The 14,422-nt window shown below is 59.6% G+C and overlaps 1 protein-coding gene across 1 annotated transcript in view; it reads left to right on the top strand.

The window, feature by feature from the left end:
- SEZ6L (seizure related 6 homolog like) overlaps positions 1-13,139 on the top strand; it is a 48,137-nt gene extending 34,998 nt beyond the window's left edge. Inside the window, exons 4-17 of the mRNA XM_075039679.1 lie at positions 2,302-2,494; positions 3,084-3,269; positions 3,731-3,896; positions 4,786-4,952; positions 6,018-6,212; positions 6,304-6,442; positions 8,863-9,059; positions 10,345-10,539; positions 10,664-10,855; positions 11,094-11,288; positions 12,034-12,066; positions 12,217-12,331; positions 12,575-12,677; positions 13,009-13,139. Of these exons, the coding sequence (XP_074895780.1) occupies positions 2,302-2,494; positions 3,084-3,269; positions 3,731-3,896; positions 4,786-4,952; positions 6,018-6,212; positions 6,304-6,442; positions 8,863-9,059; positions 10,345-10,539; positions 10,664-10,855; positions 11,094-11,288; positions 12,034-12,066; positions 12,217-12,331; positions 12,575-12,677; positions 13,009-13,038 (2,106 nt within the window). The 3' untranslated portion in view covers positions 13,039-13,139. The remainder of the gene's footprint in view (positions 1-2,301; positions 2,495-3,083; positions 3,270-3,730; positions 3,897-4,785; positions 4,953-6,017; positions 6,213-6,303; positions 6,443-8,862; positions 9,060-10,344; positions 10,540-10,663; positions 10,856-11,093; positions 11,289-12,033; positions 12,067-12,216; positions 12,332-12,574; positions 12,678-13,008) is intronic.
- Positions 13,140-14,422: the final 1,283 nt, after the last annotated feature.

Here is a 14,422-nt window from a genome sequence, read left to right as displayed (position 1 = left end):
CCCAACAGACTCTTTAGGAGCTGACTTTGGTGCAGTCTTTGATTAAAGTAAGAACTCGTCCTCCCCAGCCCCTGGTAGGAACTCACACATATGGTCCCTCTCACAGCAGCTGATGGTCCCTGGCCTGCGGCCACTGCATCCGTCTGTACCCGCCGGTTACTCCAGAGCGGACTGGGTCCTCTGAGGGTGCCTGCCTACCCAGCGCTGGCACGGGGAACAGAGGGTCCTTTGCAATGACATCCCTGCTCTGGGCTCCTCTGAGCCTGGGTTTACAGGAGAGGGAGGCAGGTGGTGGAGCCGAGCAGTGTCCCCACCCCACAGCATCCTGCGAAGGGCCAGGGAGATGCCTCGGTGTTCATCAGCTCCCTCTCTTCTGCAGAGCTCTGCCTGCTCGAGGTGCTCCTCTGAACCCCCTTCCCAGCAGCAGAGCTGAGGAGGGAGAGCAGAGCAGCTCAGCTGCAATCAGCTGCTCGGATGGCACCCCAGAACATTGCTCTTTCCAATTTGCCAGAGTGATTCGGTGCTAGATAGCGTGCTTGATGCTAGTCATCACCAGAGGAAGCTAGCTGGGAGCAGGTTTGTCTTTGAGTGATTTCAGAACAAAATGTGTTAGAAACAACCTGGAAACGTCTTTGCAGTGATTCAGACAGAGCTTGGGAAGAAAAACTCTGCCCCAGTGGGAGCTGGGGGGAAGTGGTTAGCTTTGTACGTAGCCCGCTTAGCATCCCTGGATCCTGCACTCCAAATAATTCATCCCCAATAACATTTAATTCATTTCACTTATTAATAATTAGATCTGAGCCATCATACCAGACGCGATGTGTGCAGGCTGTGCTGGGGAGGCGCATTTTTAGGACAAAACCTGGAGAACAAGCAATGACCCGGGGCAGGTCAGGGTCCGGGGCACGCACTTGGCCCATGTTTCTGATGTGCAGCGCCCGTGAGGATCGAGGACTGCTTTTCCCTGCAGTGAGGACCAGAGACTCTCTGCAGTGACCCAGCACCCTGCTGCAAAATAAGGCGATATCAGCTCCTCCTGGGTTAAAAGTGTGGGCTGGGGTGAACCCAGGCATGCTCTGACCCAGCCTGGGGGCTGCTCAGCCCAGCCCTGCAGTGAGGACCAGGCTTTTCTGGGCACCGTTCAGGGCTTATGGACCTTTGGGGCAGGGAGGGACTTACTCGATGGGGTTGAGGTCATTTCTCCTGAGGAAATCTCGCTTCTTCCAGCAGGTCAGAGAATGCCAAGTGTCACAGGTGGCTCTGTGTGTGGTACCAGTGGCCCTTGGAGCTGGGCACATTGCTGCCTCATGCACCAGGTGGGGGAGATGGGCACAGTTGTGGCAACAGCAACAAATCCTTCTAGTCACAACATCATTGGGAGCGCTTGCAATTATGGGCTAAGGCTGTGGTGTGTGCTAAATATAGAGCCCTGGTCCTCACATACTTAAGGAAACAAATGATCTGATGAGCATCTTTCTGCTGAAATATGAGCCCATTTATTAAGCTAAATGGACATGAAATGCAAATGTGGGGTTACTTTTCAGCTATTTCCAAATAATAATTAAAGCCTTTTGGGACTATTCATTAGACGCATTTGCCGTGTGACCCCCCCCCCTCCACTCCCCAGTGTGGATGAGGGATCCTGGGGAGGATCCCTGGTGCACGGGGTGGATGGTGAGTGCTGAGCCCTACAAAAGTACCCCAGTTTGATTGCAGACCTGTGCAAGACAGCCAAGCCCCGGCTGGGATTGGTGAACCCAGGCCATGGCCATGCTCTGTGCTGTGGTGTCTCGAGGTGCAGGTCTGCTCCCAGGGCTGATGCGGGTAGAGTTGGGTCCCCACCACTACCCTGACCAGCGACTCCTGGTACCCCTCCATCTCCCTCCTCTCTAACCCTCACCGCCTTTACTCACCCACCCAAATTCCCAGTTTCAGCAGGGAAGTAGACGTGGGTGAACTTGTGCTGCACAGGAGCATCCAGCTTTGAAACATGTCTCAAGGGAGCGGCTCTAGCTGCCTGCACCCGCTGTCCGGGGGAGGGAGAAGGGGTCAGTGGTCACGGGGGTCTCTCAGGCTTGTGCAGGGCACGGACTGCTGCATCGCCACTGAACAAGGAGCTCCTGTCCCCAGTGAGCTGCCAGTGCTCAGAGCAGCGCGGAGGGAAGGAAGGCTGTGGTGGTGCAGTGCTCTGCAGCTGCGCGTGCTGCGCGTGTAGGGGGCTGGGACACATCTGCTTTCCCAGCACCCCGCCAGGACCCCCACCTTCGCCCCTGCAGCTCACAGGTCTCTGCTCCCACCCAGGTGAAGAGCGTGAACCTGTCGGACGGGGAGGTGCTCTCCATCCGCGGGGTGGACGGCGATGCCCTGGTGATCCTGGCCAACCAGACCCTGCTGGTGGAGGGCCAGGTGATCCGCAGCCCCACCAACACCATCTCCGTCTACTTCCGCACCTTCCAGGATGAGGTGGTGGGGACTTTCCAGCTCCACTACCAGGGTGGGTGCCTCCCCGCCGTGGGCGTGCAAGGAGGGGTGGGACGGGGCATCAGTCCCGCGGGGCTCAGCCCCAGCGGGCTGCAGCGGGGGAAGGATGCTGGGTTCTGCCCTCGCAGACCAGCCGGGCTCCTGTTCCAATGAGTGCCTGTGCTCAGAGCATCAGCTGGGGTGGGGGTGAGCAGCAGCTCGTGTCGTGCCCCGGGCAGAGGGTTCAACGTGCACCGACATCCCCGACTCCAGTGCTGGCTGTGCTCCTCACGCCCGCCTTGCCCTGTTTCTGTCCCCATGCCGCAGCTCTTCCTGCACAGGCTTAGACTGCCAGTCTATTTTTTCCTTGAAGAGTTATAAAAAATAGATGAGTTCAAGCAAATTCTTTTTAAAATAGAAACTAGGTCTGGGGAAAAGCAGTAACAGGTGGAGAAGCTGCTAGCAGTGTAGTGGTTTGTCAGTGCTCTGCAGCCGGCATCCAGCAGCAGGGTCTGTCTGTGGCACCATGGGCACATCCAGCATGTCCTCAGCACTCCCCCTCGACTGCGGGGTGACTTGGACCAAACAAGCCCTAAGCTCCGAAATGTGTGTGCTTGTTCCAGTGTTTATGCTGAGCTGCAACTTTCCACGGAGACCTGACTTTGGAGACGTCACCGTGATGGATCTGCACTCGGGTGGAATTGCTCATTTTCACTGTCACCTGGGCTATGAGCTGCAGGGTCCCAGGGTGCTTACGTGCATCAATGCATCGAGGCCACACTGGAGCAGCCCAGAGCCAATCTGCTCAGGTACGGTCCTTGTTAGTTAGCCTCAGTGCTATGAAAAACTAGGATCCCCAAAGGAAAAAAAAATGGGTTGCTTTCTTTGTACTGCAAGTTGAATGCAGTCCTGGGAGTGAGTAAAAGCAGTGCTCTGCTCTGCGCACAGTGCAGCCTGAGGTGCTGCAGGTTTTCACATCAGTGGCAACGGAATCTGCCTCCTAATTAGGCAGGTAAGGAAAGGAAATCATAGATTTTATGTGTATGTGTGAGCATATACATGTATGCGTAAAACAAAGCAAAGCCAAGCCAGGCAGGAAGTTAATGAATTAAAGACCAGTGAGACAAGGTGGGCAGGCATCAGCTCTCCATTGAGCGGAGTGCTTCATCCCCTTTGCCGTGCAGAAGCCCCGGGTGCAACTGTCTGCCTGCGCTCTGTGCCTTGCCCTGTCACCTGGTCATCTCAGCAGGGCTGTGCTCTATGTTGGCAGCTCCCTGCGGCGGGACGGTCCACAATGCCACCATCGGCCGCGTCCTCTCGCCCAGCTACACGGGGAACCAGTCGAGCAGCATGTACTGCGTGTGGGTGATCGGGGCCCCCCCGGGCCAGAAGCTGCACCTCCACTTCGAGAAGCTCCTGCTGACTGAGAAGGACAGGTGAGGCTCCGGGATCTGCTGGCCAGCAGCAAGGTCTGCGCTAAGCCCATTTCCCTGCACTCTCAGGACTGCGGAGGGCTTTGTTCTGCTCAGGGTGAGGAGCAGGGAGCTTTGCTGGGTGCTAAATATACCAAAGCTTGGAAGCTCTCAGCTGGTCTCAGCTCCCCCACGTCGCACCTCCTGCCCTCCTGGTGCCTGGGCTGTGGGTGTCCCTGGAGGCAGCACCGACCTGAGCTCAGGGTGCAGCACGGAAGAGGCTGCCAGCTGGAGGGTGGTGGGGATGGGGTCAGAGAAGGGTCCTGGTGCAGAAGAGGAAGTTTCTGATTTAGGCGTTCAAGCGCTCAGAAGGCACGACAGGTCTTGGAGCAAAGAGAGCTGCAAGAGGCAGGCGCAGAGCACCAGCCCCTGCTCTCCCGAGGCCCTGCGCTTTGTGCCAGGGGATCTTGCTGGTCTCCTGATCCTGCTAGCTGCAGGGTGATGCAGTGTGCTGCGTCACACCCGTCCTTTCCTCCCCCCAAATACCCAATGCCCAGCACTGCTCAGCACCATAGCGCAAGAAGCTGCAAGTCCCACGCTATCCGCATACGTAACACAGAGCATACGCTTATGATGCTGATGCTTGTGTTTAAACAGCATTAACATTCAGTTTGGTAACAGGCAGTAAAGCAGGTTTATGGCTTGTAGTAAAATCAAAGAATAAAGCCCCTGTTTATGACATAGTAAAAGAGACTTATCTGGTTGGTGAAATTTCGTTTGCACCATTTCTTTAAAATGCCATATTCTGGGATCACCAGACAGTGGGTGCTGGCAAGAAGGGGGGGCCAGGTGATGCTCCAGCGGGATGACGGGGACACTTCTCCCATGTAACGTGCCGCGTTCTCCCACGCAGGATGGTGGTGTACAGCGGGGACACGAACCAGTCTGCCGTCCTCTATGACTCGATGCGTGCCGACAGCGTGCCCTTCGAAGGAGTGATCAGTGACGGCTCCTCCATCAGAATCGACTTCCTTGCGGAGGAGCCAGCGGCCGCCACGGCTTTCAACATTCGCTTTGAAGGTGATGTGCTCTCATTTTGGTAGCCCTGAGAGCAGCAGGCTGGCCCCAGCCAATGCTCCCAGGTCTCAGGATGTTTGGGCAATTAACAGAGAGACAGCTGCAGGAAGGGTCTCGGCTGCCCCTGGCATCCGCAGAGCCGGTGCTCCGCTGTGCCGCTGCCCCTGCGTTGCTGTAGGCGCACAGGGCAACCCAAACTTTGCCTGGGGCTGGAGTAGCTTTAGGGAATACATTTGCCTCGCAAGAAATAGGAAAATAGCAGAACCCCATTTGCTCCAACAGAAAGGTTTGTTGCTAAGCTGAGTGTCCACGGGACATGTCTCCGGTGCCTGCCGTGGGGCAGCCCTGGGTACACAGTGGATGCTGTGTACAGCCCCTCCAAACCCGGGCTGAAAAGGCCATCGGTGCCATGGGAATCACACAGCCTGCAGTGACCAGCACCACCAAAGGCCCAGTCTGTCCCCTTCCTTCAGTCCCCATAGCATGGCGCCGCTGGGCACCAAGCCCACGCCAACCACGGGGACAGGGGCTGTCCTGGCTCCTGGCCTCACTGCAGCACTTGCTCACCTGGCTGCCTTCCTCCGGACCCGCCAGCAGCTCCTTCAGGGATGAGGTGCTGGGCAAGCCCCGGACAGCTCACACAGATTTGCTCCAGTTGTCATTTAAGTGCATCCTGCTGCCAGGATCAGTCCCACGGGAGCCCCACGCCTCTGAGCAAGCTCAATAATGTGCAGTAATCCCAGGGGAGATTGCTCAGCAAATACAGCAATTGGCAACACAGCGAGTGCGTTACTGATGCTGATACACAATGGAAGTGGGGTTTGGTTAAGCCTGCATGGCTCAAGACAGATAAACTGTTGTTAATCCTAATTGCCTGTAAAATATGCCATGGAAGAGGCCATCTGTGCACGGCGGGGATGGAGGGATGGGTTTCTAGCTGGGGACAGCAGCAGAGCCTGGGGGTCACCTAGTAAATCGCCTGAGCTGAGGGGGTGAGGAGCAGAGGAAGGCAGAGCTCCCCGCAGCCGGCCCCGTGCCCCTGCGGCTAACGGGGTGTTTCTCTGCCAGCCTTCGAGCGGGGCCACTGCTACGAGCCCTACATCCAGAATGGGAACTTTACCACCTCTGACCCCACCTACAACCTGGGCACCACCGTGGAGTTCACGTGTGACCCTGGGCACTCCTTGGAGCAGGGCCCTGCCGTCATCGAGTGCGTCAACATGCGGGACCCGTACTGGAACGACACAGAGCCGCTGTGCCGAGGTCAGTCCCCGCACCGCGGGGTGATGCTGGGCGGTGGGTGCAAACACTCCTGGGAGCCCAGCTGAGCCCTACCTGCCTCTCACTCCTGCAGCCATGTGTGGGGGGGAGCTGACCGCCGTGGCCGGGGTGATCCTGTCCCCCAACTGGCCGGAGCCCTACGCGGAGGGGGAGGACTGCATCTGGAGGGTCCATGTCGGTGAGGAGAAGCGTCTCTTCCTAGACATTCAGCTGTGAGTAGTCCAGACCTTGGTGCCTGCCTCTGCCCCACCAGTGCTCATCCCACTTTGCTGCAGTATCCCCACTCCCCTCGCCCCAGGGACCCACACTGGTTCCCTGTTCTCCCCCTCAGAGCTTTCCTAATCCCCTGTGATGTACTCAGCACCCACGGGGAGGTCCAGGGCAGTACCGAGTACTGCTCCCTGTGTTCAAAGCACCGTTACACCATCCGTTGCATTAGTTAATTGCTCCTGAGATGGCTTCTGAACTCCTCCAGAGTGAAGCTGCAGGGACCGGTGCCACATGCAGCCATGTGCAGCACGGAGTGACGCGCAGCACCGTCACGAGCTGGTTCATATGAGGTTAGGAAAGCCTAGGGGCATCCATGAGCTGGAAACCTCAGCTCAGCCTTTGGTCTGAATGTGATACAGGCACTAAGGGAAGGTGTGGGGCAGGGGGAGTCTCTGCCCATACCTCCCTCCAGTGCGCTGCCTTCTTTCCCTTGTGGGACCAACGTGTCTTCACAAAATGCATCAGTTCCCCTCCTGACTGCCAGCCCGCTCCTGTGCCATTCAGCGACACGGCTCAGAAAGCCGCAGGGAGCAGAGCAGAGCTGCCCAGCAAGCCCTGGCTGGGCTCTCCAGGCACCGGCAGGCACAGCAGCGCTTGCTGCACACGCCAGGGGTCAGAGGGGTGTGGGATTTGATGCCAGGCTAGGAGCCCTTGGCATGGTAATGCTGATGATGCAAAGGGAATCTCCTTGGATGCTGTTTTGGGTTTTCAAGAGGAGGGCGTGTTTCAAGTAGGGGCTTAGTCGTAAGGATTTTAAAGCTTTCTGTAAAATCACAAGTCAGAACTCTCAGTACACCTCTCAGCTTTGTGGGTGCTTGGGCTGAGCAGAACTGGAGGCCAAGCAACTTGAAGTCATCAAACATAAATGTCACTGGGAAAATCATGTTTGACAGAAAGCAGAGATTTACTACAAATGTCAGCTTGCCATGGGGATTAGCTGGGCGCCTTCCAAGAACATTCTTAATAAAACATTTGGGGATCGGCTCAAGCGTCTCCAAACAAGGCTGAATCAGACGGGCCGACGTGCAGGGCACGGGTCCTGCAGAGACCGAGCATGTCCTAGGCCCTCAGGTACTGTGCACGCACAGCCGGCCAGATCCTGCCCATCTGCAGGAGCGCAGGCCCGGCTGGGAAAGTGACTTCAGCCTCCAACCTGATGGAGACTCCTTCTGCGGGGCCGGGAGCATCCCGGTGCTCTCCCCCTGCCCCGCTGCTCCCCATGGCGAAGGGGGGTTGCGGCGTCCCTGCCCCCAGCCCTCGCCCCTCCTGCGCAGCTGGGTAGCGGAGCGCTGGGTGCCGGCTGCGCTCCCCGGCACCGGTGGGCCTTTGCCGGCACGCAGGATGAGGCAGGACAGCGAGCAGGGGGCAAGGCGACGTCCGTGCCCATCCTTGGGGTTGAGGTGATGTTCGCCCCCGCTACCAGCCCCGAGCAGGCAGCCAGCGCCTGCCGGGGCTGCAAGAGAAGGAGCCTGGCAGCACGGCTGGCAGCCCCGGAGCGATGCTTCCCCGAGCGAGGAGCGGGGAGAAGAGCCCCTTGTCCCCTCCCGCTCCAGGGGCAGCCGCAGCCCTGCTGCAGGCGCCGTGGTCGAAGGCTGCTGCTCCGGAGCGGGCTTTGCTGCCTGCCCGGCCTGATCCGAGCCCTCCCCGGCGGAGCCGCTCCGGCTCCCCGCGCTATCCGCGGGCCGCCACTGCTCTCTGCTGGCCGAGGGGACGAGCGCGGCGGCGGCGGGCCCGGGCGCTAGGCCGGCCCGGGCGCTAGGCCGGCCCGGGCGCTAGGCCGGCCCGGGCGCTAGGCCGGCCCGGGCGCTAGGCCGGCCCGGGCGCTAGGCCGGCCCGGGCGCTAGGCCGGCCCGGGCGCTAGGCCGGCCCGGGCCGCTTCCGCCCGCCAGCTCCCGGGAAGGGCCCGGCCCGCTGCCTTCCCAGAGCCGCAGCAAAATGGGGGGGGGGGGTGTGTGGGCTCCTTCGCGGTGGTCCCGGCCTTTTCCAGGCCGTGGGGCCGGGCCCGGGGAAGCGGGTGTCGGCCCGGGCCGGGGCTCCGGCCGCCCTGCCTCACGGGTGGCGGGCGAGGGCTCGCTCCTTCCTGTGGCTCCCGGAGCTCTCTCAGCAAGGAGGATGGAGCCGGGCTGAGTTGCGGGGTTGCCATCTGAAAAGCAGCACTGCCGACCGGCTGGGGACAGGCCGGCGCTGGCCAGGGTTGCCTGGGGATGGGGACGGGACCGGGATGGCGACGGGGACAGGCAACGAGGCAGGTTCGCCGCGCTGCAGTGCCCGGGCAGGGGCTCGCCTCGCTTGAGCCCGCCACCGTCGCGTCCTGCCCGGGCTCCCTGCCCAAGGTGCTCCCTAACCAAGCTCTCCTTTCCAGCCTGAACCTCACCAACAGTGACATCCTCACCGTTTACGATGGGGACGAGCTCACCGCTCGCATCCTGGGCCAGTACGTTGGCAGCAGCGGTCCCCAGAAGCTCTACTCCTCCAGCCCCGACCTCACCATCCAGTTCCACTCAGACCCTGCCGGGCTCATCTTTGGGAAGGGGCAAGGATTCATCATGAACTACATAGGTAGGGAGAGCGGGGTGCTGGGCACATCCCCTGCCCTCCCACTGCAGTGCGGGTGGGGACCGCGACACGCAGCCAGACCACGTTGTCCAGGTGCCGGGCTTGGAAGCGGGGAGAATTGCTGTGACGCCAGCACTCCTCTCCACATCCCACCAACCTGCACAAACCCCCAGCCCCACTGCAGGTCTCTGGATCAGTCAGTTCTGGGGTATCCCTGTACATCTCCCCTCTTCCAGGCTGGTTCTGCAGGAGGGCAGCAGCATTTTTGGTCCTTGTTAGCACTCGTCTGGCCCAGTGCAACTGCGGAGCAGAACAGGGAGAGAAAAATTGCAGGAAAAAAGGGGTACAGGATCCACATGCGCACACACACACACTGTCAGGCATGAAGCTGATGGTACTCGGGCACTGCAGCAAGATGTCCTCCTAGGAGAGGTCATTGAAGCCTGGATGGGCTCCTGAGGTGGATGTTTCCAGCTCACAGCTCCTTACTCTGGAGAGACTTAGACTGCATCTGGAGCCATCTGTTTGCATCATCCTTTGGTGCAGCCATGTCTGCCAGAAAAGGATGGCTGATGCCCAAGGAAGGGACAAGGACTGGGAAGGGCACTTCTTCCCCACAGCTGCCTGCGGTCTCACTGCCTACTTCTCCCCCTGCCTGTCTTCCCCTGGCAGACTTCTTCCAAGCGTGTTTTCTTTCCACTGCTGACAGTCCCAGTTACAACAGAGAGCAAGCTGCAATGCAGATCACCTGCAAGGCTGCAGGTTCCCTCCTCGGTGCACTGCAGTAGACGCGGCCAAGCTCAGCTGTGGGCGCAGTGCTTGGTGTTCATGGACACGGGGCTGGGGAGAGCAGGGCAGAAACCCCTCACCAGAGCAAACCAGCTGTGACGTGATTGCGGCATTTGCACTGCTCCTCTCTTGCGCCTGCAGCCAGAGCTGAGCCTGATGTTCCCAGGTTGCTCTTTTTGTCCTGACCCCAGCAAAGACACTGCCCTGTTTTCATCAGCACAGCCCTCCACCTGCTCTTAGGGTCAGGGCTGAGGAGGCTTCAAAGAGCCCTTGTTACCCACTGCTGCCCTGCTGCCCCTTCCCTCTGCACAGGGGATGCCACCTGTGGACCAGGCTGCTGGCTGTGGCCATGCCGTTTGCGGTGCTTGGGGCTGGAGAGTTCTCAGGGAGGGGCAGGCCCTCAGTGAAGAGCTGTATGTCCACATGCAGCGGCTCTGAGGAGGACTGTGCTGCAGGGTCTCACTTGGTGGGTGACAGCCAGCATCTCTCTTGGCTGCAGAGGTGTCCCGCAACGACTCCTGCTCCGACCTGCCTGAGATCCAGAATGGCTGGAAGACCACGTCACACACAGAGCTGGTAAGAGGGGCTAAGATCACCTACCAGTGTGACCCAGGCTACGACATCGTGGGGAGCGACACCCTCACCTGCCAGTGGGACCTCAGCTGGAGCAGTGACCCCCCCTTCTGTGAAAAGAGTAAGTACCCCAAGCAATGTGCTGCTATCCCCATTGCATCCCCATGACCTACACCACTTTGTAATGGCTGCCGGTCGCCGCTGCTGTGCCAGGGCTCCCCACTCAGAGGGCCTCTTTTCCCCAGTTATGTACTGCACGGACCCGGGGGAGGTGGAGCACTCGACCCGCCTCATCTCCGACCCGGTGCTGCTGGTGGGAACCACAATTCAGTACACGTGCAACCCCGGCTTTGTGCTGGAGGGCAGCTCGCTGCTGACCTGCTACAGCCGTGAGACAGGGACACCCATCTGGACCTCGCGGCTCCCGCACTGCGTCTGTAAGTTTGGGCAGTTTCTCCTGCTCTCCCTGCACCTCGGCTCCTCTGCTCAGGGGTCCCAGGAAGCCCTTTCCTCTGGCCGAGACCTTCCCCAGCTGTGTGGGGCGGTGCAGAGCTTTGAGCTACCTGAAAGCGGGATGGGGTGAGACCTTGGGTGCTTCCCCGCTGCCACCCAAGCTCCTTCTCTCCCTTGGCAGCCCAAGCCCTGGGGCTCACCCTGGGACATGTTCCCTTTCAGCTGAGGAGTCGCTGGCCTGCGATAATCCAGGACTGCCGGAAAACGGCTACCAAATACTTTATAAGCGCCTCTACTTGCCAGGAGAGTCCCTGACCTTCATGTGCTATGAGGGCTTTGAACTCATGGGCGAGGTTACCATCAAATGCATCCTGGGCCAGCCGTCCCACTGGAGCGGACCCCTGCCCATCTGCAAAGGTAACAGCGGGGGTGGTTGGGGGTTGCGGGGACAGCCAGTGCCTCTGTCCCCAACCCAGGACAGCCAGGGGACCTTTGTCTGGCTGCAGACCCCCAGCAGTTCTCTAGCTGGGACCTAAACTCATCTGAGACCTGGGTGCTTTTCTGGATTTGTGCTGAGCAAGCTCTGCTGCCCCAGGAAGGGGGAGCAAACCCTCTGGCCACTGTGCTGGCAGTGTGGGGCGTGCAGGACGGGCCTGGCCGCTCACTTGCTCTTCTTGCTTTGTGGCTTCCTGGAGCGATCTGCCCAGCTCAGCAGGGATGCTCTCCTCAGGCACCTGCTGAGATGGGAGAGAGCTCAGCCCCAGGAAACCCCCTAAGCACTGCTCTAAATAAGGTCTGGGTTTAGTGCGCTTTGTGGACACAGGAGGACCCTCCTGTTGCCACCAAGCTGCAGGGATGAATTGTTCTTAATTACTACTTCATGAGAATAAGTGGAGACTTTGTCTCTTGGGCAGTGGGGCTCTCTGGAGGGTACCATCACCCCAGGCAGAGCCGTCCTGCCCGTGTCTCGCTTGCCTGGCCCGCTCAGTCCCATGCATGCACTTACAGAGACCGAGATCTTATTGAAAGCCAAAATTTTGCAGCGTGGCTTGGGACCAAACGGGGCAGGGAGACCCCAGGCCTGGGCTCCCCACACAGCCAACAGCTGCCGGCACCCAGTCAAACCCAGTTATGTACCAGTAACTCTCCATTTCTCTTCCAGTGAATCAGGACAGCTTTGAACATGCTCTGGAAGGTGAGTGACATGCATTTGCTGGATGAGCCCTGTGCAGGGCCCTCAGCCAGAGCCTGTGTGGAGCCCAGGAGGAGGGAGGGGAGAAGCAGAGGCAGAGAGGGGATCACAAGGTGCTTGCAAATGCCAACATAATAGATCTTGTCCTTTTAGTAGCAGAAGCTGCTGCAGAGACATCGCTCGAGGGGGGAAATATGGCCTTAGCCATATTCATCCCAGTGCTGATCATCTCCTTGCTGCTGGGAGGAGCGTACATCTATCTCACAAGGTGGGACGTGCAGTCGGGCTGGGGGGCTGGCGGCAGAGCCCCATGGGGACATGGTCAGGGCTGGCTCAGCATCGCTGTGCCCTTGCTGGCCACATGCCCCAGGCACGGTCCCGGGGAGCTGGGCACCGAGTTCCTGCTCCAGGGTCCCTGGGGTGCTGGCGGGGAGCCGGGATTGGGGGGCTGGTCATGCTTTGTTTTGGGGTTGTGCCATGCAGCACAGTGACTCTTGTGTCTGCCCCGCAGGTGTCGGTACTACTCTAGCCTCCGCCTGCCCCTCATGTACTCCCACCCCTACAGCCAGATCACGGTAGAAACGGAGTTCGACAACCCAATTTACGAGACAGGGGTGAGTCCTGCTGCGCCCATTCCTCCCTGGGGACCATCCTGATGGGGAAGCAGGGGTTTTGCCAGGCGTGCAGCAATAGGACAAGCCCAGCCATCCTGATGCGGGAGTGCTGAGTAACAGGGTGTGAGGCTCCATGCCTGCCGTTCGCTCCCAAGGGGCTGGGTGGGCTCCAGCAGGCAGGAGGAGGCAGAGGGGGTTGCGGGGTCCTGGCAGGGAGGGCACTGCTTCCCCCGGAGCAAAACGACCCCCGGGTCCTCTCTTGCCACCTGGGAATGGGAAGATTATCCTGAAATGCAGCTGCTGCCCTCAACTGGCTTTTCCTTCTTTTCAGGAAACAAGAGAATATGAAGTTTCAATATAAGGACAGTGGTAAGAGAGTCTTCGGCTGCGAACTTAATGTGCTCTCATAGAACTTCCTCAGTAACTAATCCAGAGACCACGTGGAGTTTGGTTGGACCCCTGGACCTGCTGTTGTCTTTCCTTTTGCCTCTTTATTGAAGATTTTACTGTTTTCTTCACTGTATTTATTCTATTTAAACTGCGATAGGTGTGCTGCAAAGACCTGGGCGCAGGCAGCAGCGGGAGCCAGGGCAGAGCCGGGTTCCGGTGAGGCCAGGGCAGCACGGGGGCACCCACTGTCCCCCCTCACATAGCGGCGTGTCCCCCGGCACTGCCCACACACACGCAGGGGGATTTTTGCAGTTCTGATGTTGTTAAAAATTAAAAATGTCTCCATTGCAAGAGCCTGCAGTTGATTGCTGGGAGCTGAGAGGGGCAGGGTTTGCCACAGGGTCCCACCAGTGCTGCCAGCCCTCCCCATCCCACAGCTCCCGTCTTCCCTCGCCCCGAGCGGGAGCTGCAGCCGGGGGCTTGGGGCCTCATGTGCCACCAGTGCAGGGACCATCCTTGCTGCAGGGAAGCAGAGCGTGGCTCAGGAAAGCTGCCAGCCGGTGCAGAGCCCATGCTTGCCGCACCGGGGAGCACAGGACGGCCTGGCATGCATGAGGTACATGCCGCTTTCTTTTCCCACTTTGCTTTGGATGCTGGAGAGGCAGCGAGCCAGGACTCACAGCTCTACAGAGAAGCATTAACCAGTGACCCCCAGCAGGACACTGCCGGGGAGCCATGGGAAGCCCCCCTGCAGCAAAGGGGAGCTCCACAGCCGGTGCCTCTTTGCTCACGCCAGTTGTTCTTTACTAACACTTACCATGACCCTTGCCAGGAACACCCTCGTCCCGCTAATGGCCGGAGGTCACCCCTTGCACCCCAGTAGCATCTCAGGGTAAGCAGGACGGACTGGGCTCCCTGCCACGACTCCCGCCAGCTGCAGAGCTCCCCTTCGCTGCAGGAGGGTCCGCTGCCCACTCCCCGGTGTGTGGGCAGCTGTGCCGGCACGACACAGGGCAGAGGTGGGTCTGCAGCTCCCACCTGTAGCCCCTGGGACTGGCACCTCACTGGGGCTTGCAGCTGGGCAGGAGACGGAGAAGAGCAGGGGATGAAGGCAGAGGTTTATTAGGGAAGGAAAGGCAGGCAGGCAGTGTGGCCAGGCTCCAGCACAGGAGACCAGCCCGCAGGGAGCAGAACAGGAAGAAATCAGCCCATCAAAGCTGGTCCCACTCCAGGTGAACCCCAGTTTGAGCCTCAGCGTCCTCTGTGCTCCTTCGCTGCCTTCACCTTTGGGGACACAGACCCCAAAGGGCCATCTCCTCCCCAGGCCGCCCCTGCCACCAGGCTCCCAGCCAGGC

Source organism: Buteo buteo, chromosome 11 (genome assembly GCF_964188355.1).
Source record: "Buteo buteo chromosome 11, bButBut1.hap1.1, whole genome shotgun sequence".
Lineage (NCBI taxonomy): Eukaryota > Metazoa > Chordata > Aves > Accipitriformes > Accipitridae > Buteo > Buteo buteo.
This window is presented reverse-complemented; position numbering and strand designations above follow the sequence as displayed.